The sequence below is a fragment of the Sinohyriopsis cumingii genome, chromosome 11 (assembly GCF_028554795.1).
Source record: "Sinohyriopsis cumingii isolate HCF-2022 chromosome 11, ASM2855479v2, whole genome shotgun sequence".
NCBI lineage: Eukaryota > Metazoa > Mollusca > Bivalvia > Unionida > Unionidae > Sinohyriopsis > Sinohyriopsis cumingii.
In genome coordinates, this window is record NC_142971.1 from 55,414,061 (window position 1) to 55,441,650 (window position 27,590).

The following is a 27,590-nucleotide window of genomic DNA, read 5'->3' on the forward strand; positions in this document are numbered from 1 at the left end:
ATGAAATATAGTTGTCATAAACTAGTAACGTGTATTAATCATGAAAATATTAGATGTATTAAACATGAAGCTATTATATAATTAAATAGATCTAGAGCATACATGGACATGAAGGACATGACCTGTAGGCGTATGTATGTATGCATGTGTATGTCTATGTACGTCTGTATGTATGTATGCGTGAATATAAGCAAGTACCAGAGAAAAGAAAAGTGTGTGTGTGTGTTTATTCTGGACTTGTTGATTGAGAAATAAAATTAAACACATTTCATTAAATAAAAGCGTAACATTTTCAACAAAAGATCAGCAAGTCGTACTAATTTAATTTGATTTGTAAGAGATCGTGTCATGGAATTTCACTGTTGTCAATCTGTATCGTGGGTATGGCAAGGGCACATCACCCTTGATAAACTGCGCAAACGATATCGATTTGCCGAGGACTGTCAATGCCTATCAGTTACTAACGACTCTTGGTGGGAGGCCAAGTCAATTGAAAGAGTATAATAGATCCGTATGTATTAAAAAGTAGACTTGCATGATCATGGGATCGGTCTATAAAATGGCGGACCGAGTTGAAGGAGACGTGTGAACTGAAGGTTATTTCATGGACAATAATTATGCAGTTTGCAGGCTCGTGCTCCGTTATGATGAAGGCACGATGCAGTGCTTTACCTGCATAGAACTTAACGAAATTTTAACTGGAATACGCACCTCTTGATTTTATACCTGAGCGAGAACGGCGATCATTTAAGTAGTAGACGTTTCCGATTGACCTACTTACAAAATGGATACAGATCCCCTGTTTGAACTGCTCCAGGTTATGCTGAGCAGTTTTGCTTCCAATAGAGTTAAGCCTGGAGGACACAGTGAGGATATATTCCTAGACTTAACTGAGGACGAAAAGGAAGAGCTAGAATGTTCAATATGGTAAGAGAACGTAAGACACACTATTTAACTGTGGGATGGGGTGTAACGAGTTATTGGATTGAAAAGAATATGGTACCATAAAGCTTAAACAAATACCCGTGCGCTGATTTGCAGAGAAACAAACTAATACTATCCATCAAATTAGTTGAAGATAAAAGTTAAGAAAGAAAAATATCGGTTGACAACACATCTTAGCCCCCAACCCCCAACGAAAATTGAATGGTAAGTGATGGGTGTAAAAAGGATGAAAATTTGGTCTTTGATAGAGTGATTATCTTGTTCTAACATAAAAGTGTAAAATTTAATTTAAACTGCACAAATAGACAGTCAAATCCCTTCTGTATATCTTGGTAATATTAGGTCTAACAGCATACTATGCTTGAAAATAAGGCTATAGTATCATGCTGCAGACACATAGCATCATGTCTGACCCGGTCACATTATCCTGACACTAGGCCGACCAGTTCTAACACTAATTTATTAATGTTGAGCGCTAAGCTATGCAACTGCTATTACCACTTTTATGTCTTTGGTATGACCTGGCTGGGGTTCGAACCCGCGACCACTAGCATTTACATTTAAGTACAGATGATTATAGTCCCAGGCTGCTAAGTCTATTCACAATCGAACAACAAGCAATTATCATTTAATGCAATTAATGAGGTTCCATCGTGAGATAAATGGGTCGACTGGCGAGAATAACGTGATGCGTTATGTTCAAAACAAAAGAGGGTCGTAGTATAAGTGGGACAAAACGACTGAGAAAATATTTTAACAGTTCGCCCCCAACCCTCCCCAAGCAAATCGAGAAACATGCTCCAGCTGAACAGGCATTGCATGATGAAACCACCAGTGTAGATGAACAGTCCCAGAATAATACTTTAATCTAATGAGCACGTTGTAGTTCCAGTACATAATCTAAACAAACGTATCCTCTCAAATAATATCTAAACACAACATTTATTACGTCCAAAGACTGATGTTACAACAGGAACATAAGAAACAAGACTGACCAAAACTGTGCAGCTTCATGGGTATATGGAGAAGTCGCCACAGAGTGGTTGGAGAAGTCGCCCCAAATGGTTGGAGAAATCACCCCAGAAAACCTATTTAATATTAATCTTGAAAGAAATAAGTTATTTAAAAGATAGAAATGTGTACCTTAGAACAATACTGTTAGCAACGAAGATGCCACAACATGGTGGTTACCGCATTTTTGATCGTATTTTGAATTGTTCAATTACCTAATTGATATTATGATTCATCGTGATTAACATTCGCACTGATATTCAAATATGCCACCCGACACACGTCGTTTTCCACTGAAGTCCTGTATATGTCGGACTATTATTACCGATCATCGCGGAATCGCTGTTTGCTGTTGTTGATGCTATTCGGTACTGTTACGATTGTCAGGCGTTATAGCAGACCTGTTTGTCTGCTTGTTACCAGACACGAGATAATATAGTCATCTGTGTGGTGTCCTGGATGGTAAAAAATGCATGCATCCCCGATTGTTACATCATATAACAGATTATTTTACAGTTTCCTAATTTCCCTCATAGATTTTGTCTCCATCCATTAAAAACAGACCGTTCATTGTAACTGTTTATTTAACTATTTATTTTCAATGAATGTCATTATTTTCAATGGAATTTAACGTATGCCTCTAATTTTGGTAATATATAAATTATATCAGCAAGTACCCTTTTTAGTAGTTACAAACCTTGGTTAGAATAATTGAGATACGTCTTGATTATCTGATGGCTTCACTCCGTCTGTTCTAGATTATATGTTGCACCTGTATCCTAATTCTATTTTATTACGTTTGTCATTCCAACGTAATGGTACAAATGTCATCGTACCAAAGTGTATATTCCTTTTTGATCATTTGGTAAATTTCAGTAAGTTCAAAGATATCTGCAGTAAATTTCAAAATCATTATCAAATTTGCTGAGATCATTCTTTTCATCGGACATCTGCTGAAACAACAGGAACACTTGTTTAGAAATTAATATTGTTGGTATCAAGGGTTCATTTAGTGAAGTGTTTAGAAGTGATTCGATAGCATACAAATAGCACGATTCGTCATGTTTGTAACTCTGATATAAACATTTTTGTTCTTAATCCATTTTGACAAAATCTATGCAAGTCCCATGCGAGACTGATTTAAATTCATCTATGTTCAAATAAATGTAATTAATTTTATCAAACTTACTATTAAATAGTCACCGTCATTTTTGAGTAAGTAGAGGGTTCAGATTGTCAAATAGATCGTCGAATACCTTTTCCTTCATTGAATATGTTCAGCGCGTATCCGAATACATTTTTTCTTCATTATCTTGGGCGAGCCAACGCTTGGTACTGAATAATATGGGAAATATTGCCGTTGTTTTCTATCATTGCTCATCTCTGACAGTTTATACGTCAAAACTGTTTCAATACTGGTAGCAAAAAGCATTCGTTTTGAAATCCTTACTTTAGATCGTTGCTGAACTGTGATATTTATATTGTAAAATTATATTAACATGGGGACTGGAACAATCCTCTATTTTTTTAACTCTTTTTCTTTTCTTCTTCCAGCTTTGAAAAGTAAGAAATTATCTACCAAATGAAATAACACTAAAGACATGTTTACGCTTTGTCATTCAATGTTTCCAACATCAGTTTATTATGCACCTTTGATTTTGTATGTAACTGTATCATATGAATATGCATTTTTCTTGCCACACTTCCGTTCAAGACTGTTTTCCACTCGTTGTATAATAAACCCTTCCTTCCCATTCTGCAGTCATCTTGTTTGTGTAATGTCAATAATAGAAGAATAAATCAATTATAATTGAAAGTATGTGTGTTCATATTAACTGGTTAGATTTCTTATAACAACACATACCGGAACACCACGAGATTTTTAATTTTTTTTTGGATATTACTGTTAACTTTCTTTCAGATTGACATGTCTATTATACTAACATTATTCACTAATGTGGTAATTACTCTCAAACTCGGACCAGGCTGATTCGGTACAAATTACTGACTGATTAGGCCCAGATTTCTGGCTGATTCGGCCCAACTTCCAAGCTGATTCGGTCCATGTGAAATATTATTCAGTTTAGCACAGGATTTAAATGTGACATTTGAATTTGTTTTTAAAGATGATCTTCTCATTTTGTCCCAAGTACGTCGAGCAGCTCAAATATGCACTTAAGGTAACAAAATCCCGTTAGTACGCGTGATTATGGTGTTGTTCTATATAATAAAATAACGTAATTTTGTTTATTCTGCATCGGCAATTTACTATTGAAATATTTGTTAAACTTCTCGTTCAACTTTAAATAGTTTGTTTTATTGAGAAATAATAAAATTACGAACACTGACAAAAAAGAAAAAATAAACTAAATGATGGGCGTAGTACATGTGAGCTTATAGAAACCGTCCGAATTCTGCGCATTAGCCATGATGTTGAACTCAGTAACGACCACATTTCTTAAGTAGATGTCGATTGGTTTTTTTATCGAGTTCAAGTAACATCATTCGTCATTGTTTAGCCAATCTCCATGAAAAATCAGATTAAATTATTCAATTAGACGATACTATAACCCTTTGGCTTGTTGACGGTCAGCACCAATTCAGTCGATTTCGTGTTATAGAAGCCCATGCCATAAAGTCATCTCAGGATGACTTTGGTGATTATGTTGGAACCCTTTCATATATAAAGCTGCAGACATCACATCATGCTTACACCCTCTCTATTTTTCCAAATAAAATGCATCTAACCATTTTAAGAGCAGAGCAAAAAGGGACAGAGAACACTTTTCTCGTTAAGTACAGAAGCGGAGTTGATCAAATGGAAAAGTTGAAAAGTTGCACATTTTATAGATTCAATAAGTTATTAAGTTGAAGAAAAAAAAACAATAAATAAATTCATAATAACCATGTGGCTACGCCATAGAATTATTATATATGATCCTTGGGGCGACTTATCCTGACACATGGGAAATGTTCTCCCAGGGCGACTTCTCCATAATTCGCTTTATATATATATATATATATATATATATATATATATATATATATATATATATATATATATATATATATATATATATATATATATATATATATATATATACACACACACAAGCATAAGCTGTGAAAACACATTTTACAACTGCTAGCTGCGTGACTTTTTGCAAATATCCCACATCGTAAAAAAACCTACCTGACCTAACTCCCCCAATGAGAAATAACTTAATTCTTCTAATAACCAACTAGCCAATGAGAAATTACCCCTAGTAGTAATGATTGTAAATACCTAGGTAAGTAACTAATTATATATCCTACGTAAGATCTTTATACCATTATACAAAATTTAAACTTATAATATCTTGATTACAGATAATAGTTACACTTTACAGTCATGAACGAAAATTACACATAATATAGACAAAATCATGAACCAAGAGTTTATATATATGACGTCATTAACTATATTCTGTTTCTAAGTGATCAATGATATAAACGATATGAGATAACAATATGACACACACACACACACACACACACACACACACACACACACACATATATATATATATATATATATATATATATATATATATATATATATATATATATATATATATATATATATATATATATATATATATATATATATCTTGGCATCCGTCCGTCTACGAGAGACGATGGCATAGCTCCAAAGTACGCTTTTGAAATATATATATATATAATCTGTGCGTGTGTGTCTGTTGGATATAATCTGTGCGTGTGTGTGTTTGGAGAAGGATCAGCTATTAGTTTACAGTCCTCAGTTTTGCACGTCTAATAAACTTCAGTAGTGCTTTTGGACCGTCTGTTGGTTAGGCCATTGTGCCCTAATTATACGTGGTTTCTGAACATGATGTATGTTTGAAACTGTTGACAAATGTATTGGCTCAAGAGTAGTTGAAACTGAAATGGATACGAAGTTTGAAAAATGCTCCACTTTTTCAGTTGACTGATTAGGTCAACTTGACCTACTTTTTCCTCTGCTGGTGTCCTTGTTATGGTGGCCCATTGCCAGAGTCACTTCGAATGTTCGCACTCTATAAGTCACTTCAGTGTTACACTAGCACCTAAGAACTTTCATTGGAAGGCTGCATTTATTTGCTTCTGATATTTCTTTTTCAGTTACAACATCCTCAAAGAGACAAGAGAGTGCTCAAATAAACACAGGTTCTGTTATTCTTGCATCTTCGTTTGGTCAACAAGCGGAAATCCCATTAATCACGGCAGGTGCCCGATGTGTCGGGCTGACGGGTACTATGTCCGAAACAAAGTAGTAGACGAGATAATAAATCAGAAACGAGTCAAATGCTCCATGGAAAATTGTAACTGGACCGGGCCATTAAAAGAATTGGGATCACACAAGCACAATATTTACACCACACCTAAGAAAGTCAAACCAACCCAAGAGAGTGTTACAGAATTACCTTCATTGAACAAGCAATCGAGAACGTCTCGAACGTCTGGAAGAACATCACAGTTGCCAAATAGTAGCTATAGGTCGACACAAAAGGCTTCGCAGTCATCTAGACAGAATGGTGCTTCTACCAGAATCAATGCCGCCTCTTCCACAAGAAGCACCAATAACAATACCTCATCACAAAGACAACACAACCTACCAAACCGACGGTCATCAAGGCTGCTATCAAGAGGTCAAATAAGCCAGGATCACGTTTTATCCGAGTCCAGACATCGAGGTCAGAGCTCAGAGGAGGAACCCAGTGTAGCTACACCCCGAACTCCCAGACCACCCTCGTCACCAAGACCAGCCAATCTGCCGAACCTAAGACGTCGAGTCACAACTCTGCCAAGTCTTATCCAAACTGACAATAACAATAACCAAAGTAGCACAAATAACGACGGCGATGACGATACCATGCATGCACGTGTAATTTTCACAACACCTAGAGAAGAATCAAGACCGCAAAGAGAGGTCCAATTTGTTTCGATACGAGATCGTCTGGTTGAGAGCAGAAACAGGCTGGACAACTTGATGGGTGCCTTTACTGTTGAACTGGAAAGAGGCAGACGAGAAATTTCTGAGTTTCAAGAAGAACGCGAACGCCGGCGTCAAGAACAGCTAGAGGAAGTTAGGGACCTTGGTAGACGCCTGGGTAACGTGGCAACAGAGCTTCGCCGTCTTTTGAACCAAAGGCGTCTCCGAGACACACTCGATGACATGGTCCCCACTGACGACGACGACGACGACGATGAGTAGATCCAGGCATTCAGCAACTAAATGCGAATTACTGTTTTGGATTATACGTAAGGAGATCAAGAAAAGATACTTGTCAAAATTAGTCCATCTGCCGTCACGAAATATATCAGTCATCAAGTTAGCATTTGCTTATATTTGAAAAAAAATCTGTTTAATTTAATATGATCTTATCAGAGTTTGCAGGAATATAAAATATACATAATAGTAGATGTAGAAGTTCAAAGGTCACCAGGATGCATTAGTAAAAATGTCTAAAAGTAGAAGAATCTTCTTTTTCCGCGTAATTTTATTTCAGCACTCCCACTGTGTACAACTTACGATAAAATATAGAAAGGAGGCGGGGTGAACTCCATTCTGAATGTTATTCTCCCCAAATCACAGTAGATAACAAAACAGCAAGAAAGAAAGACTAATATATAGCTGAAGTACCATGGTGTATAATTCGGTCTTTTAGAAAGAAATTTTGCTCTTTGTCTCGCGAAGTTTAAGTGTGCTACTTTTGTCATATTTTTGGTATTATATCTTTATTCGATGATCGGCAGCTTTCTCGTCGCCCTATGAGTGTAGTTATTAGACTTACCATGCAGAATAAAAATGACACACAGAATCGCAATAACGCGGTTGGCAGAAAGATTCAAGATCAAAAGCACTTTGCGTCTACGTTTCGACGAGATTACACTTTATTTGTATACGCCCTCCATTAGGCTGTGGGTGAAGACAGAACTGTATTGATTTCAAAAGGCCAAATGTCAAGGACACATACTGAAAGAAGAAATATAGTTTGTATTACCAGCTTCGTTTCCGCCCAATAATAAGTTGAACACAATCTACAGATACCAAACTTTGTTGATGACTTGCACTTTGCGTACACAAGAACTATGGATTTCGAGGTAAAAAAGTTTAAAGGCCAATGTCACTGATTTTAAGAAGAAAAATGGTTTGCACGCATTTACTCGAGTTGTCAACCATTTACAGCAACTATACTTTGCGGATGGTTCCACTGGGATTGAGGATGAACCTTACTGATTTCGGATTCAACAGATCAGAGTTCAGTGTCACTGAAAGAAGAAATTTGGTTCTCGCAGAATAATTTAAGTTCTCAATCATCTACAGAAGACCAGTTTTGTGGCTGGCATGCACTTGAGTAAGGAAAAACTATCGAATTTTGGGTCAATATATGAAATTTCAAAGTCACTATGATTGAAAGACGAATAAGAATTGATGCACAGTAGCTTGCGTTTTCCATCATGTATGGTTACCAAACTTTATGGATAACTTGCACTTAAACTAACGAAGAACCCTAACGGTTTTGTTTTGTTAGACGGTAAAAGGACAAGGTCATTGTGACCAAAATAAGATAAAAAGTTTCCGTTTTAAAAAACACAATAGTTCTAATTCATAGACCTGTATCAAAGCATGTTGATGGCTTATACTTGGTGTACGGAAGTCTACCAATTTTCGTGTCGAAAGATCATTGTGACCTAAAAAAGGAAAATGTTTTTGTATGGAGGACTATTAAACACGGAGAGGATGCATACTATGTCGGTGAAGGTACTCCTGTTTCCTTGTGCATCTGATTACGTCTTATAAAATTGTAACCTTAGATACTTCATACTGCAATTCAGTTAGAAATAACTCATATTATCAATTAACGATTTTTTAAAAATGTGTGTAGTTGTCGGCATTAATCGATACAAACCATTGGTCTCTAGTTATTGTGCTCATCATGTATTTATACGGTTGATATCTGTGTATGTGAAGTAGTTAAATACTTTGATATTTGTGTCTTCTTCAGATTATTGTAACATTTAACTCAGACCGCTCAGGTGGCCTAGTGGTTAGATCGTCCGTCTCGGAAGCAGGAGGTCGTGGGTTCGATGCCCGGTCGAGTCATTACAAAAATTATACTAACAGCTGCCTCGCTTGGCGCTCAGCATTAAGAGGTTAGTGTTAGGAATGGTCGTCCTGGTGTCAGGATAATGTGACTGGGTGGGACATCATGCTACATGTCTGCGGCATGATGCACCAGTGCTAGACGTCACTATAAACTGCCACACTGCAGACATCGTAGCGATATGGCTGCAAAATTGTTAAAAGTACGTTAAAAATCCTAATCACACACACATGCTGTACTGAGAGACGGTTGCTGGGTTAGACATTTAAATCATCTGGCGATAAAGAAAACATTGATCTTGTTCAACTGTTTTAATCTGATTTTAAAAAAAAACCTGCATGCTCAATTTTCGACAGATTTTCTTTTCAGATTTAGGCTTGTAAGGAGAAGCGATTTGCATGAGCCTTATTAATCTCTAAGAATTTTTTTTAAAAGTTTCATGGTAATAGCAAGCCATGCTTTTTAAAACTCCATGGTAATAGAAAGCCATTCTGTTTAAAATTCCATGGTAATAACAAGCCATGCTTTTTAAAACTCCATGGTAATAGAAAGCCATGCTGTTTAAAATTCCATGGTAATAGCAAGCCATGCTTTTTAAAACTACATGGTAAACTCCATGGCAATAGCAAGCCATGCTGTTTAAAATTCCATGGTAATAGCAAGCCATATGTTTAAAATTCAATTGTAATAGCAAGCCATGCTGTTTAAAATTTCATGGTAATAGCAAGCTATACTTTTTAAAACTCCATGGTAATTGCAATCCATGCTTTTTAAAACTCTACGGTAATAGCAAGCCAAGCTGTTTAAAATTCCATATTAACAGCAAGCCATACTTTTTAAAACTCCATGATAATAGCAAGCCATGCTTTTTAAAACTCCATGGTAAATTCCATGGTAATAGCAAGCCAAGCTGTGTTTAAAATTCCATGGTAAAACTCCATGGTAGTAGCAAGCCATGCTGCGTTTAAAATTCCATTGTAACAGCAAGTCATGTTGTGTTTAAAATTCCATGGGAATAGCAAGCCGTGCTGTTTAAAGTTCCACGATAGTAGTAAGCCAGTATGTTTATTATAGAGGCCATTCACATTATTGTACATTCAGAAGTAGCTCAGTTGGTAGATCATCGTAATATAACGATCACAGATTAGATATACGCTCAAATTGGGCATCAACGGGTTGTCAAGAGTTAAAATTGAGCTATCAATGTGGAATGTAAATATGAAAATATGATGTAATTTTTTTTGTTGTTTTTAATTTTGCTGTTGACAGAATTCAATGTAATTCAAAGCTTTTTAGCATGGCTTAATTTCTGCAGTAAAATTTGAGGCTGTGTCCGGTCACGATGTGCCATGGTGTGTTGCTTCAGTTGGCATGTAAGGGACCGTATGTATGGCTGTGATAGAAGGCTCTGATTTCATCGACTTTTTTCTGAATCTCGAACGTTAGTCTATTAGTATGAGGGAAAGATAAAAAATTATCGCTGAGAGAGAGAGAGAGAGAGAGAGAGAGAGAGAGAGAGAAGCTATATAATAATATAAACACTTAAATGGCATATACTTTATACATATGAATTTTTATGTATTCTGTCACTTGAAGTGGAGGTATACAATTGACCTGTATAGTAAATAATCAGGTGAAGTATGCAAACCATTAAATGCAATAATTTTTAAACAAAACATTATGAACAAGATGCTTTATTGTTATTATTATTCCTTTGAAATACATATTTAATACATATTTTGTGCCAAAATAGTAACTATCAGGTATTGAAATCTATTTAAAATTGGTATGGTTAGCATTCAAGTACAGGTATATGGTGTAGTCAGATCAACAGGGAACTTCAATTTGCATACAAGTATATGGTGTGGTCAAATCAAGTGGGCTTTGATTTGCATACAGTTATATGGTGTGGTCAAATCCAACAGGGGACTTAGATCTGCATACGATGATATGGTGTAGTCAAACCAACAGGGGACTTCGATCTACATACATGGTGTAGTCAAATCAACAGGGGACTTTGATCTGCATATGATGATATGGTGTAGTCGAACCAACAGGGGACTTCGATCTACATACATGGTGTAGTCAAATCAACAGGGGACTTAGATCTGCATACGATTATATGGTGTAGCCAAATCAACATGGGACTTTATATGCACAGTTTAATGAAGGAAGATCTAGCTATCCATTTACATTGGAACAAATGCTTTCTTGTTCCATTGTTTTAATGCCTTGATAGAATTTCATAACACAAGATGAACTGCATGCGCTTAGCACTCTTTTCAATACTATTCATTTGTGGGATAACTTTTTATTTTTGTCTGACTTGGGAGGGCTTCGGCTTCTTTCATAGCTGTTATTTTTTAAGCATCTGCTGCTGATATAAGTGTTTATAAGTAATAAATTCAGCGTTGTGACATACGTCTTCTGTGCTGAGAACTGTTCTGAAAATATTTCCTGAATCTGAGCTATACATTTAAAGATTTTAAATAAGTAACATATCCTTTAAATATTTTTGTAGACATTTACACTACATTCTTCTTGTGAATTATTTCATTTTGTTTGTTTGTTTTCATCTGTCAACAAGTTAAATTTCATAGTATATATTGTTTTTCTTTCTTTGTTTTTTAATCAAAAAATCTGTGATATGTTTTTCAAATATATATTTTCTTGTTTGTTGATACACGTATTGTTTTCATTTGTCAAAATAACATGAACACTTTGTATCATTCTTTCTTGCAAAATACAAATTATGAATCTATGGATTTCCAATGAATACACAAATCACAATCTTCTGTTCAGTTTAAACAGCATTCCAAAAATCTGTGCTAGTGTTACATGAGCATCAATTCCTAATTATCAATCTAGAAAAACTAAACCTTACCTTTTTTTGTAGCCTTAGAATATTTTTAAGTGGATAAAAGAAACTGTAAGGAACTTTAAAGTATGGGCATTCATTTTTATGTCAAAAGATGTTTGTGATCTACAGGTCCTAATCTGATTATGATTACCAAACTTTTTGGTTATGTAACACCTGCAAGTCATATTGTAGCCCTCATACAGTGCCTTAAAAATCATTAAAATCATGACATTTTTGGCTTTTCAGTGCATTAGCTCCATTTTACAATGTCACATACCACTTCACCAAGAAGTATGTTGCCTGTACAAATTTGTGGGTTCAAAGCTAATAACAAGCATTTAACTAAAATTACATCATGTGCATCAAATTGTTGAAAAACATGATTTAATAATGTTGTTGTTAAGGGTTTTAATGCGATAGGCTTTTTGTAGCGGCCAGTATGTCTTGTGGAGGAAGAACATTGGAAAACCTGGAAAATCACATACTGATGGAAAACTGCTGGCAAGCTTTTCACATACCCACATTGGCTGAGTCAGAGGCTCAAGCCCACTTGGACAGGCGAGATACCAATGACCTGTCACCTTAGACCACTCAGCTGCTCTGGGTCCAAATTTAATAATGTTTACTGATAAAGTGTTTACTCTTGTTGTCTTTTTCCTTATATGCTAGATGAATTGTCATATTTATGATACATTAGGCAAATCTTTTCCGATATATTGTCATATTTATGATACATTAGGCAAATCTTTCCCGATATATTGTCATGTTTATTTATACATTAGGCAGATCTTTCCCGATATATTGTCTTGCTTATGATGCATTAGGCAAATATTTCCCCGATATATTGTCATATTTACGATACATTAGGCAAATCTTTTGTGATATATTGTCATGTTTATTTATACATTAGGCAGATCTTTCCTGATATATTGTCATATTTATGATACATTAGGCAAATCTTTCCTGATATATTGTCATGTTTATGATACATTAGGCAAATCTTTCCCGATATATTGTCTTGTTTATGATACATTAGGCAGATCTTTCCTGATATATTGTCATATTTATGATACATTAGGCAAATCATTCCTGATATATTGTCATATTTATTATACATTAGGCAAATCATTCCCCAAATGATATAGACTTTCTTGGTACAATGCTATTACCGACTCCAGATTGTCTTAAACATGAATGTGCATGTGTGATATTATGTGAAATCTTTCATTCAGATTTGTGCATATCCAATATTCTTGACCACTGCTAATGTTTTGTCATAATAAAAGGCATGAGATATATTAAATCTGCATATCAGTCACCACAGAAGGCATACGCTGTCTTGCCAAATAATTGATTTTTTTGTCTCGCCTGTATCAAGTATTGCCTAGCAGTTACAATGCACCATCTACCCAGCATTAACCTTCTGTTGAAGTCTTTATGAAGGACAATATCACCTGTTTTCATCAGACTTTGCCCACAAATGTATCAGGAAGGAAGGAACATCTGAGATTGTCAGCCAGGAAGCTCAAAATACAAGGTCCCAATCATCTAAATTTTAGGTGGATGATCAATGGTTAAAACAGATCTGGCAGTACCTTCTATCTTTGCTATGGATGATGTGACATCACGTACAAAAAAAAATATGTTTATCAGGAGGTATATTTTTTTCTGCTAGTGTGGAAGTTCAAAAGTCAATATCACAGTGGTTTCTTATATTTATTGGAAAAAATACTTGCAGCATGTGTCTGTGGATAGGCATTCAACTTTGAACCAGATTTGCCAGTGTACATTGTGTATCCTTGTAGATTATGTAACCAGGTAATAAAAATCATGGGGTAACTTGTTAACAGCTGTACGAGAGGGCTATATATTGTGTTTCTATAAATGTATTGTTACCAGGTTTGTCACATTAACATAAGAATGTTGTTGTATTGATCAGAGGTCAAGGTCAGTGTTTGATCTTGTACTACTACGTTCCAGTGATAGTGTCACATATTAGACTCTAAACTGATGGGTTTTTCCATATGTTATCATCTTTTATAATGAAGTTGGTGTTCCTATCAGTATGTGTAACTATATAAGTGTCTCAATGCAATAATGCACCAGTTTCTTTGTTAAAGTCATTCCTTTCCAAAATAATATTAGACCTTTAGCACACAGTATTACTGTTCTTCTTATTTGCACCATATTATTCTTCTTCTTACTAATACTACCCTCATTATAATCTAACAGTATATGATATATTGAACACTGAACAAATTTATAGAGAGAATTAAACGATGGAAGTCAACACCTGCATGCAGAGACTAAAATCACTAGATGGAAGTCAACACAAGCATGCAGAGACTAAAATCACTAGATGGAAGTCAACACCAGCATGCAGAGACTAAAATTACTAGATGGAAGTCAACATCTGCATGCAGAGACTAAAATCACTAGATGGAAGTCAACACAGAATGCAGAGACTAAAATCACTAGATGGAAGTCAACATCAGCATGCAGAGACTAAAATCACTTGATGGAAGTCAACAGCAGCATGCAGAGACTAAAATCACTAGATGGAAGTCAACAGCAGCATGCAGAGACTAAAATCACTAGATGGAAGTCAACACCAGCATGCAGAGACTAAAATCACTAGATGGAAGTCAACACAGCATGCAGAGACTAAAATCACTAGATGTAAGTCAACAGCAGCATGCAGAGACTAAAATCAATAGATGGAAGTCAACAGCAGCATGCAGAGACTAAAATCACTAGATGGAAGTCAACACCAGCATGCAGAGACTAAAATCACTAGATAGAAGTCAACAGCAGCATGCAGAGACTAAAGTCACTAGATGGAAGTCAACACCAGCCTGCAGAGACTAAAATCACTAGATGGAAGTCAACAGCAGCATGCAGAGACTAAAATCACTAGATGGAAGTCAACACCAGCATGCAGAGACTAAAATCACTAGATGGAAGTCAACAGCAGCATGCAGAGACTAAAATCACTAGATGGAAGTCAACAGCAGCATGCAGAGACTAAAATCACTAGATGGAAGTCAACAGCAGCCTGCAGAGACTAAAATCACTAGATGGAAGTCAACAGCAGCATGCAAAGACTAAAATCACTAGATGTTAAGTCAACAGCAGCCTGCAGAGACTAAAATCACTAGATGGAAGTCAACACCAGCCTGCAGAGACTAAAATCACTAGATGGAAGTCAACACCAGCATGCGGAGACTAAAATCACTAGATGGAAGTCAACAGCAGCCTGCAGAGACTAAAATCACTAGATGGAAGTCAACACCAGCCTGCAGAGACTAAAATCACTAGATGGAAGTCAACACCAGCATGCAGAGACTAAAATCACTAGATGGAAGTCAACAGCAGCATGCAGAGACTAAAATCACTAGATGGAAGTCAACAGCAGCATGCAGAGACTAAAATCACTAGATGGAAGTCAACAGCAGCATGCAGAGACTAAAATCACTAGATGGAAGTCAACAGCAGCATGCAGAGACTAAAATCACTAGATGGAAGTCAACACCAGCATGCAGAGACTAAAATCACTAGATGGAAGTCAACAGCAGCATGCAGAGACTAAAATCACTAGATGGAAGTCAACAGCAGTATGCAGAGACTAAAATCACTAGATGGAAGTCAACACAAGCATGCAGAGACTAAAATCACTAGATGGAAGTCAACAGCAGCATGCAGAGACTAAAATCACTAGATGGAAGTCAACAGCAGCATGCAGAGACTAAAATCACTAGATGGAAGTCAACAGCAGCATGCAGAGACTAAAATCACTAGATGGAAGTCAACAGCAGCATGCAGAGACTAAGAAGTCAGTGGTATTGCAATTATTTTTTTTAACTCTCTCTGTGCTGAAGGACACATACAAGAGAGTTCTGAAAATTTAAAATTCTTAAAACAAAATTTTCTTATAGTCTATAATATTTACTTTCTTTGTATAACCATCTCAAAAAGCTAGTTTTACATGACTTTGTAGTTCTTGTATTTCACATAATGAATTTTGTTAAAAATGATCTACATTTTAAATGTTGACATATTTCTGACTGACAGAAATAAATAATGAATGAAAACTTGTGTATCTTTTATATGTCTGGCATTTTATATTGAAAACTGATGTCTGGTGATGTCATTAACTCAAAATTGATGTCTGGTGATGTCATTAACTCAAAACTGATGTCTGGTGATGTCATTAACTCAAAACTGATGTCTGGTGATGTCATTAACTCAAAACTGATGTCTGTTGATGTCATTAACTCAAATTGATGTTTCTTTGCAAGCTCATTACTTTGAAAAAGCAAGGTGCGATATTGTTAAATGTAAAACTTTAAAAGCAAATATACAGATGTCAGACTGATATAATTTAACTGTGAACCTTACCATCAGCTTTAGCATCTCAGATAGCCATATATCATTCTTGGTTTGACGTTCTGCAGTACCACAAACCAGTAGGTAATTTAGAGTCAACTGGAGTAAGGTACCTTGTTAAGACATGATAGTTTATATGATGGCAGGATTCAAACCTGCACTATTCAGGTCGTTGGTCCTGCATGCTAATCTCTTAAACATTGTGGCTCCTCTATCTGCTGTACAAGGATTAAATGCAGACAGTATGAGTTGTTGTTGTTGTTGTAGGGTTTTATGTCATTTTTCAGCACATGGCTATACATGGCGGCCAGTATTAATGGTGGAGGAAGAACCCAGGAAAACCCCAGAAAGAACCACCGACCCACGAGAAGGTACTGGCAAGCTTTCTCACATACCCACATTGGCCAAATCTGAGACTCGAACCCACGCAGACAGAGGTGAGATGGCAGTGATCCGTAACAGAGAGTGCTTTAGACCAATTGACCACTCGGGGCCCCCAGACAGTATGAGAACTGTGTTTACATGGTTAACCTGCAATATCAATATAAAGCAAAATCCAAAGTTAAAATAATTGGTGCAGTAGATCACTAGAAGCACACATTCTAACACAAAATTAATGGAATAATAATAATGATAATAATAATAAATCTTACTTGAACTTATATTAGTACCATATGAATGCATAATTGTTTTTGAGTTTGTATGAAAATCTTTATGTCAGTCACTTACATAGCTAATTATTTTATGGCAAGAGTTTGTAGGATGAAATTATATGAAAGTAACCAGTCTAGAAGTACTGTTGTTTATGTATGTATGTATATATGTATGTATGTATGTATGTATGTATGCATGCATGCATGTATGTATGTCACATTTTTCGCTGTTTAACAGTGTTATGGCTCTTTTATGACTATGAAGCTTCCCCATGCATCCTCAAGCAAGGTGTTCTTTAGTCCAATTTGACACCTGTACACTCATAAAAAATACTTTATTTAGATTGGCTTTGTGACTGGGTCAGTAAAAAGGACGTACAATCTAATGTGTTGGCCACTCAGGACTGAGAATAAAAAAAATCATGATTTTGAGGTTTTAAAAGCAAATGTTGCTGTGCCCAAATGTCACGGTATATAAATTTGACTGCCCTGATCCCAAGATTACAAACAATTTTCACACTAAAATTCAGAATAAACTAAAGTTCTGATGTCTGATTCTGCAAATCACTGACCAATCAAATGTTAGAATATTTAGATGAGTCCAAGCTTGAGAATTGAGCATAACCATAATGACAATGCATACAGTTTTCATGCCAGATCGGTTGCAGCCTGGGTTACAAATGACTGCGCTATCTGCCGGACACCAGGATGGAGGTGACAAGTATGCTTCTGGTGCAACTACCATCAAAGTATGGGTAAGTGATAGCATTACTATTAGAATATGGAATGTCAGGACATTAAGACCAACAGGGAAACTCATGGAGCTAACCCATGAGATGGAAGTTTCCAATGGCACATACCTTGGACTCTGCAAGACGCACTGGAAGAATTTCAGCAAAAGATCAACGGATGAAAGACACAGGATTTACTTCAGTGGGCATGAGGACAAGTATGAGCTTGGAGTTGGATTTACAAAAGGAGATATTGTGAGTGCAGTCATGGGTTGTCTACCATTGTCTAACAGGATGATAACCATAAGGCATATCCCTTCAACATCACCACCATATAAGTTTATGCCATAACATCTAAACATGATGACCAGGACATGGACCAGCTTCAAACTCTCACTTATTCAAGAAGACTGGAATGCCAAGGTCAGAGAATATTCACAGGAAGACTGGTGAGAAGTCAGTGAACCATACTGTAATGAATAAACCACAGAGAGGACTCAAGCTCCTGGATTTTGCCACCTACAGTAACCTAGTGCTAACAAACACCCTTGTCCCCAACAAACTATCCAGAAGATGGATTTAGCACAGTCTAGATGGAAAACAAACAGACTATGTCTTGGTGAGGAAGCCCTTCTGGTCTTGCATTAACATTGCTAGAACATGTAATTTCTCAAGAGCTGTTGCTGATGATGACTATCAAGCTTCATATGAGTAAGACCAAGAAGATGCAAAAAGTAAGGATCAGGTCTGAACCTGAAAAACTTAAAGATCCAAGCATGGCCAAGCATCTGAGGCTCCAATAGGTGGCAAATTTGCAAGACTCACAATTCTAGATGCTGAAGTAATAAACCTAGACTCTTTGATCAACACCTTCAATATGGCAGTAATATGCACAGCTAGAGAGATCCGTGGCAAACATCATGTGATTAAGAAACCCGGAGTCACAGCAGATATCCTCAACCCTGTTTTGTAAGGCAAAAACTGAGGAGGAAGTGAGGAGACCTTGAAAGAGCAAAAAAATACTGGGAGATTAACAACATGATTAAGGAGAGCTTAAATAGAGCAACAGAAGGCTGAATAGAGGACCAATGTAAGGAAGTTGAGAAAAGACTGAACCACAATAACAGAAAAAGACATACTGGTTGGTGAAAGACCCGACAACAGAGAAACAGGGGAGATCACCCACAATCCAAGACAAGGTTGGTAAGAGTCACACAGAAGATCAAGTGATTCTGAACAGATCGATAGACTTCTGGTGACCAAGCTGTACTAAACTTCCCAATGACCATAACAAAGGCTGACCACCCGGTCCATAGGGCAGAAATAGAGGTTGCAGTAAAAGAGTAAAGAAAGGTGAGTCAGCTGGTAGACATTATACCAGCAGAACTTGTTAAAGCAGGAGAAACCTCCATGACAGATGCACTCACAACAATCTGCAACAAAATCTGGCAAACAGGAAAGGACCCAGTCTCTGATCATCACTGTTCCTAAGAAATGGAATCTGAAGCTGTGTCAGAGCTTCTAAATAATCAGTCTGATCAGTCATCCTAGGTTATGCATAAGATCATCTTCAACAGACAGAAACCCCAAGCGGAGCACATCATTGCTGAAGAACAGGACATAGCACTACACAACAGATCATCAACAGGACCTCTCATGTCTTCATTGACTTAAAAAGGCTTTTGACAGAGTATGGTACGCAGCCTTGTGGGCCAACATGCGGATCTACAACATAAATGCAAAACTAATAAGCATTATAGAAAACCTGTATGACAGGGTAACTAACACAGTTCTCGTAAATGGCAATAAATCTGACTGATTCAGAACCACAGCCAGAATCAGACAAGGGTGCCTTCTCTCACCCACTCTCTTCAACACCTACCTAGCAAGGATAATGTCCAATGTCTTGAAAGACTATGAGGGCAGTGTCAGTGTTGGAGGCAGAACAATCACCAACTTTAATTTTGCTGATTATATCAATGGTTTAACTGGAGATGAACAAGAACTGGAAAATTTAGTGAACCATCCCAACCAAGTACAGTATCACTAAGGCATTGGATGGCAATCAGCACTGAAAAGACCAAGTTTATGACAAGCAACTCCAGTGGCATCCAAATAGAAATAAGAATGAAAAGAAAAAAGCTGGGCAGAGCAACAAGCTTCAAGTATGTAGGTGCTGTAATCTCTGATGAATGTTCAAAACCTGAGGTTCTTTCCAGGATTGAGCTGACAACAACTGCACTGGCTAGTCTGAAGACTATTTGGAAAGACATCATCATCCTTGGATCAAAGATTAAGCTTATATGCTCCCTTTTTATGTCCATATTCCTGTATGCATGTGAGACATGGACCCTGACAGCAGAACTAGCAAGAAGAATTCATGCTTTTGATATGAGATGTGATCGAAGGATCCTGAAAATCTCATAATTAGACCACATCTCTAAAGATGACATGTGCAACAGAATCCAAGATGCAAATGGACCATATGAACAACTGCTCATCACCGTAGAGAAATTCAAACTATGATGGTCACATCTCACACTCACCTGGCCTATCAAAGAAAATCCTACAGGGCACAGTGAAAGGAAAGAGAAAACATGGCAGACAGAAGAAGAGATGGGAAGATAACATCAAAGAGTGGACAAGCATGGACTTTGCAAAGTCCCAAAGAGCAGTGGAGAACAGGGCAAAATGGAGAGAGATTGTTGCAAAGCCATTAGCGGCATCCCTACGACCAGGCACGGTTACAGGGGAAATGAAAAAAAATATAAATAAGGGCTGGTAAACCAAGCTGCAAACAGATATCAGCATAATCAATGCATCTGGTAAACCAAACTTTAAACATGTACATCAATGGCTGTGAAGTTCACCTGTAATTGACTGTCATCATATCCTGGGAGTACCATATTTTGGAGTGTAGAACACACACTTGTTGCGACCCTATTTTCATACAATAAGTGCACATAGGAAGAGATAAGGGTTTCTGATCAGTCTTATCAAACATTTGATTCTTTTTAGTTGTGCCAGTCTGAAATTAATAACTATGGATGCAGTTCTTGATACTCTTTAATAAGTTGTCTATGTCTGTTATAACCTTTATCAATCTTTTAAGATGCACACCAGTTATCAAATAACTGTTCTTGCTCCCTAGTAAACTCAACATGGGTTGGGCTATTTTCTTTTTTGCAATTCTGAAATCCAACAGAGGCAAAGGACCAGCGTTGCTATTATTACCTATGAAGCAAACCCTAAAATATCAATTCTAATATACAAATTACCTGGTTCTATAAGGTGGATGCTGTGACTAAAGAAAACTAATCTATTGGTATCTAACCCTGGTGGAAACTATACTGTAATATAACTGAGTTTTCTATAGTACTCACAATAAATGCACTGAAGCATCACTACTGATACTTACAAAGTGGATGCTATAATAACAAATGTAAGACAATGTTACCTTAGGAATGGCCAAATGATGGTCTATACAGGTAAAATAAGAAAAGCGTCATGTTTATAACTATAAAGTGGATGCTATGACTAGATTAATGAAGAAAACATAACTGTATATATCTGACCATAGTAAAAATTATACTGCATATGTGTCTTCTATATCACACACCAGACATGCACATATTTAAATATAGCTAAAGAATGTGAGGGGATGCACTAGCGACCCATGCAGGTGTGTACCTAGGGCACCTAAGTGTGTAAGGACAGCAAAGTGATGATACTAAAAATTCAGAAACTTTGTCATCAAAGAAAGAAAAGCTGGAAATTTATTGATGGAGTACACTTCCTTCAAAAAGAACACTCTTCTGACATGCTTTAAGGTTGAAAACTCCCAAAATACTTGTATTCTGATTGCAAAGCCTCACTGTCTGTAGAAAGCATTCTACTTAACACAAGTGGAAGTAGGAACTAAAGTATTCACTGGATTTGGCACCAATCCCTCTATCAAGGGGAGATCACTCTAACTGCCACCTAGATGGACAGAAAACTTTTAGCATTTAGCTAAGACATTTTAACCTTGGAAGGTTGAATTTGTTAGGCAGTGGTAGTTTTCTGAAGGTATCATGATCGACTAACATATCTGAAGAAACGAAATGAATCAGAAACTTGAATTAGAGTTTCATATCCCTCATGGCAGGAAGCAATTTAAAAATATTCCAAGACCTTGACAATAAAGAGTTTTAAGCATCAGTGTACTTGGGTATATCTTGAAGGTGTGACCTAAAGTGTATAGCCATATTTGATAGAGCAGAACTATTTGTCATTGGATGAGACTGTAGGACAAGTTTTGAAAACCATGTCATCTACATCATCACAAATCATTCAATTTGGTGATCTATTGTCATATCATGTCATCTGAATCAATATGAATCATTCAATCTGGCAATCTACTGTCATATCATGTCATCTACATCAACATGAATCATCCTCTCTGGCGACCATATATCATATGTCATCTACAGCAACAAGAATCATTCAATCTGGCGATCTATTGTCGTATCATGTCATCTACATCAACATGAATCATTCAGTCTGGTGATCTATTGTCATATTATGTCATCTACATCAACATCAATCATTCAATCTGGCAATCTTTTGTCATATCATGTCACTGACATCAACATGAATCATTCAATGACATCTTCACTAGCCATCCTAGTGTTAAATGTGTGGAATAAATTCATTCCAGAAAGATAAAACATGGGTGCAAACAGTTTAATGACTTATTTAAATAAATGTAACAGTAAGCACCATAAAAATATGGTCTTAAATTCAGCACATTTTCTTAATATTTGGACTAGAACCTCAAGTGAATCTTACATCAAAAGTTGGTTTTAAAAAATATGACATGAAAGTATTTGACTGAAATTAACAAGCCATTAATCTGAGAATTAAATAAATTTGCAAGTGTAAAATAAACTCCATTTATACCAACACAATTATATTTACAGAAGATGTTCACAACCACAGACAATCTAGATTCCAATCTGCCATTACAAAAATAACCAAATGGACCGGGGTCTATACTATTCAATCTAATTAATATAGTGTTAATGAAATGTTGCAGATCCTGACATGGAAATCACATGAATCCTGGCATGAAAATCATATGCACGAGATCCTGGCATGGAAATCATATATATGAGATCCTGGCATGGAAATCATATGTATGAGATCCTGGCATGGAAATCATATGTATGAGATCATGGCGTGAAAATCATATGCATGAGATCCTGGCATGAAAATTACATGGCGAAGATCCTGGCATGAAAATCATTTGTACATGATCCTGGCATGGAAATCATATGTATGAGATCCTGGCATGAAAATCATATGTACAAGATCCTGGCATGGAAATGACATGGTAAAGATCCTGGCTTGGAAATCATATGTATGAGATCCTGGCATGAAAATCATATGTACAAGATCCTGGCATGGAGATGACATGGTAAAGATCCTGGCTTGGAAATCATATGTATGAGATCCTGGCATGGAAATCATATGTATGAGATCCTGACATGGAAATTATATGTATGAGATCCTGACATGGAAATGACATGGTGAAGATCCTGGCTTGGAAATCTTATGTATGAGATCCTGGCATAGAAATCGTATGTATGAGATCCTTGCATGGAAAATCACATGGCAAAGAGCCTGGCTTGAAAATCATATGTATGAGATCTTGGCATGGAAATCATATGTATGAGATCCTGGTAAGGAAATGATATGCATGAGACCTTGGCATGGAAATCACATGGTGGAGATCCTGGCATAGAAATCATATGTATGAGATCCGGGCATGGAAATAATATGTACGAGATCCTGGCATGGAAATCACAGAGTGAAAATCTTGGCATGGAAATCATATGCACGAGATCAAATGGTGGAGATCCTGGCATGGAAATCAGATGATGTAGATCATGGCCTGGTAATAACAAAAAATCCTGAGGTTGAGTGTCAATATTTTTTTGTTGGCCAATCACAAATGATGCAACTTTTAAAAGCAGGTTTTTAATAGCTCAAAGGGGAACCACAAGTTTTCTTCTTGTCAATATGGCTGATTTGTTGGTGAATTATGTGATGTATTATCTTAAGGGTTAAATTTCTATGAAAATCCATTAACCTAATCAAATGATAGCAGTAATGAAAACTTTTACTTGCCTATAGTATTCACACACCATCCCATTTGTTTGCATCTAACTGCTGATTTCAAATTTGAAAAGCATAAAGGATATTAAAAATGCACATTTCATTCATCAATTTATAACTTCCACCTTGATTGTCATCAGGTGGTCCCTAACAGTGTCAACTTTTTGGTGTTTCAAACCAAATGGAAGCTCCTGATGTCAACAAATAGCCACTATTCACTGTCCTTTTCTGGTTTCTGGAACAGTTCATTTCAGTAAACACTGTGTTGTCTGCATGCAATATTTGCAATGCTTAGTTTTAAGATTACTAAAACAAAATGAACAATTAAAAAGGATTAACTCAAAAATACATTAATTCAAACAGATGCCACTCCAAAATATATGGAATTAGAGGTGATTTAAAAAAAGGGAACTACATGTACATCACATCTGTTGCTTGAAATAAAAAGACTTGCCCATGCAAATATGAGGAAGATGTTGCTAAGGAAACTTCCTCTAGATTCAAAATGGCAACAAATTTGCAGTGTTGGGACCCCCTGGCAGCACTCAGGTTAGAAATTACAAATTGATGAGTGAAATGACAAAGTTTGGGCATGGTTTATATACTTGATGCCATTTGTTTTTAAAATTGTTTTTTTTTAAATACAAACAATTGGGAGTATGTATCTGAATATAGAATAAAATTTTACTCCACCAGTTTTACAGAAATTAAAATGGTCGAAAATGTTAAAAACCTAAATTTAATCATGTGAAAGGTTTTTCAGAACTTGTTCTGTTATGTTTATAACACCAGTTATAAGTAATTTCAAAGTTAGACCAACTTTTCTCCTTCTGGTCAGTAGTTATTAATACAGAAGAGTGAAAGCAAAGCATTTGTAAGAAAATGATTAAAAAACAATTGGAAAACAAACCAGTGGTAGAATGTATGGACTTTCAATGAATAAATCAGCAATATTATTGACAGAAATGGTCCATTTCATAAATGAGAAACACAGTCAGCCCTGAATTGGTCATCATTCCAACAGTGACTGAAAAATTCTGAGGTAAGTGAATTTCAGCCCCTGGATCAGGGTCTTAGCTGTTCATAGGTACATGTAGATTATATATGGATAGATATGGTGCCAGGTAAGTAATTATGTCTCATAGTTATCTTATATATGGATATATATGGTGCCAGGTAAGTAATTATGGCTCATAGTTACCTTATATATGGATAGATATGGTGCTAGGTAAGTAATCATGGCTCATAGTTACCTTATATATGGACAGATATGGTGCCAGGTAAGTAATTATGGCTCATAGTTATCTTATCAGGACCTTTATTTATTGCTTCTTTAAATTTGAATTCAAATTGAGAAAGCTGTCATGTAAGGTTCAGATTTTAACAGATAATGTTAAATAATGTATTTTGTTCTACATTTCTGTATATTATTTTCAACCAATGTGAATTCATTTTGTTGTGGCATTTGTCAGAACAGTGTGACCCCAATATAACATGCTCCATTATAACACAAATCAGGATCTCATACATATGATTTCCACGGTTGTGGCGTGGCTCCTGAAATTTCATATACATATACTTTTTTCATACACAATTTTTTTTTCTTTCTTATGAAGTACAAAAAGGTTTTATCTCGTACTTGAAACAAGTTTTTTCTTCTTATAAGTATGAAATGTAATGTGTAAAAAAAGTTTATTTTGGGATCATGCTGGGCTTTGCCAATGTCTCAAATTGAGAGTTATATTCCTTACTGGTGACAAATTATACCATCTGGCAATTTTTTAAACCAAAATTATTGACTGTTTAAACTTGTATATACAACCTTGGGTTTGGAGTGAAGAAATTCTGAGGCATCATTTAAAGAAGCCACAAACTTGATATAAAATACACTGAAATTTATCTACTGTTAGATAAATTCTTTGTTGATATTGACAATGTTAACACAGTGCACTGTTATAACAAAATATCCTTATTCTGGCACCTGGCCTGAGTACGGTATGCTGTGAGATCTCTGCATTTTTTATTTTTAAAAACATTTCTGGTAGTGAAAATCAGATGGACAAGACACTATCTCACAATGGCTCTTTCAGACAAAGCAGTGTCGGATTATTGGCTGCTTGCTAGTAATTAATATATTTTGACTGACCACTGCATGTGGATGGTAAGTGAAATTCCTCTTCTTTTCTCTCAGAGAATTAAATCTTTCAGAACACTCACATTTTCTGTAGTAATCCCTGCCAGAACAGAACAGAACACCCGTGTATTCATCATCTGTTGGCCCATTTTTTAAAATAAAATTTCTAACATGTGTGGAAGGCGGTATCACTCTGCCACCAGAAATGTGAGGAGAAAAAAAACACCGGAGATCTACTTGATGGTCTCCTTATGCTACCGGGACTAGATACTATCAACCAACTTTCGAAGGCAGGAAAAGTAACTGCTACAATCAACCAAACAACAGCTAATTCCTTTTGTTTGTTTAAAATGTACCCAGAATAAAATAGTTTTGCTGAAACTTCATAGGAAATTGATCATCTTTGAAGCACTGATCATTGCGTATAAATACTAAGCAAATGAAAAAAACAATTCAGTCTCAATCAATGTTCTACATTTGATGTTGCCACCACAATTAGAAACAGACATCTGTTTGGTCTTCCAAAGTTGTCCTTTAGCAGTAACTTCAATATCACATGCACCCTTCATCAAAGGAAGCCAACTACAATCTTCAATAAAAACAAATAACCTTTCATCAAAGGAAGTAAGCACCAAACTTAAATAAAATAAAAGCATGGAAATCTGATAGATTGTTGCATTGCAACACATTTATTGTGCCATGAAAGTTTCATTTTTGCAGGGGAAAATATTATGCTTTATGGTTGCTACCAACAGCAAATAAATTTCCAATTTTTTAAAACCATATATATATGGCTGTCAAGTTAAGTGAAGACGGGCTATCTTTCAATGGTGTTTGTCAAACCTTTTAATTTGTTCCAGTTTTCATTTCCCTATCCCTCATCCCCTGGGTAGCCTTGAAAGATGCTGCTGTCTCCAACTGACCAAAATCTAGGCCAATTTAAGTACATGTACATGTAAACAGCAATAGCCATGTGCTATTTGTAACAATTTTAGTGAAGTGAAAGTGATAATCCGATATAGATCAAAATGAGGAGTACCATTTGTTTAAATAAATATGCGGTATTTGTGTTTTCAAACAGGATGTGAGTCATGCATGAAGTTTATAACGTGATCTATATCTGAATTCATGGATTTATTATATACAAGTTCAGTACTTAATGGATTAGGGATTGTACAACACAAATGTAAGTTGTCAATATACAAGTGTTTTTCAGACTAGTTTGTTTACATTTAATCAAAAGCACATATTTTTGCTCCTGCTTTTATTACCCAACTGTCCCCTGCCCACCATATTTTAGGTCAGCTAACTGACTTGTTTGGTTATAACACAGTTCAGTCTATAACATGGTCAGATTCTATGGACCCCAACTACCGTGTTATAGCAGGGTTGCACTGTATTCAATTTCATGGACTGAATAAGAATCTGTACGTTTTCCTCAGAAGAATCTCTATTCTGTATACTTTATAATTAATCTCTATCCTGTTAACTTGATATTTTAATTTCTATACTTTACACTTTTAATTTTAATATCTATACTATCTATTTCATAGTTTAATCTCC

General features: G+C 36.1%; 1 protein-coding gene across 2 annotated transcripts; it reads left to right on the plus strand.

Annotated features, from left to right (window-relative positions):
- The first annotated feature begins 552 nt into the window (after nucleotides 1-552).
- Nucleotides 553-16,055, plus strand: LOC149788487 (uncharacterized). 2 transcript variants are annotated; one of them, XM_089974482.1, is made up of 3 exons: nucleotides 553-927; nucleotides 6,118-7,257; nucleotides 14,231-16,055. In XM_089974482.1, exons 1-2 carry the CDS (start codon nucleotides 785-787, stop codon nucleotides 7,208-7,210), a joined length of 1,236 nt encoding a protein of 411 aa, XP_089830608.1. In that variant the 5' UTR covers nucleotides 553-784; the 3' UTR covers nucleotides 7,211-7,257; nucleotides 14,231-16,055. The 2 variants fall into 2 exon arrangements, with proteins under 2 accessions (XP_089830608.1, XP_089830607.1); XM_089974481.1 differs by having other exon boundaries at nucleotides 6,118-16,055.
- The last annotated feature ends 11,535 nt before the right edge of the window (nucleotides 16,056-27,590 follow it).

What these genes read in the sequence shown, in the direction of transcription:
- LOC149788487 (XM_089974481.1), top strand. Translation starts at nt 785, where the DNA reads ATGGATACAGATCCCCTGTTTGAACTGCTCCAGGTTATGCTGAGCAGT. An exon ending in GAGCTAGAATGTTCAATATG is followed by an intron (nt 928 to 6,117) that starts GTAAGAGAACGT and finishes TTTCTTTTTCAG; the next exon opens with TTACAACATCCTCAAAGAGA.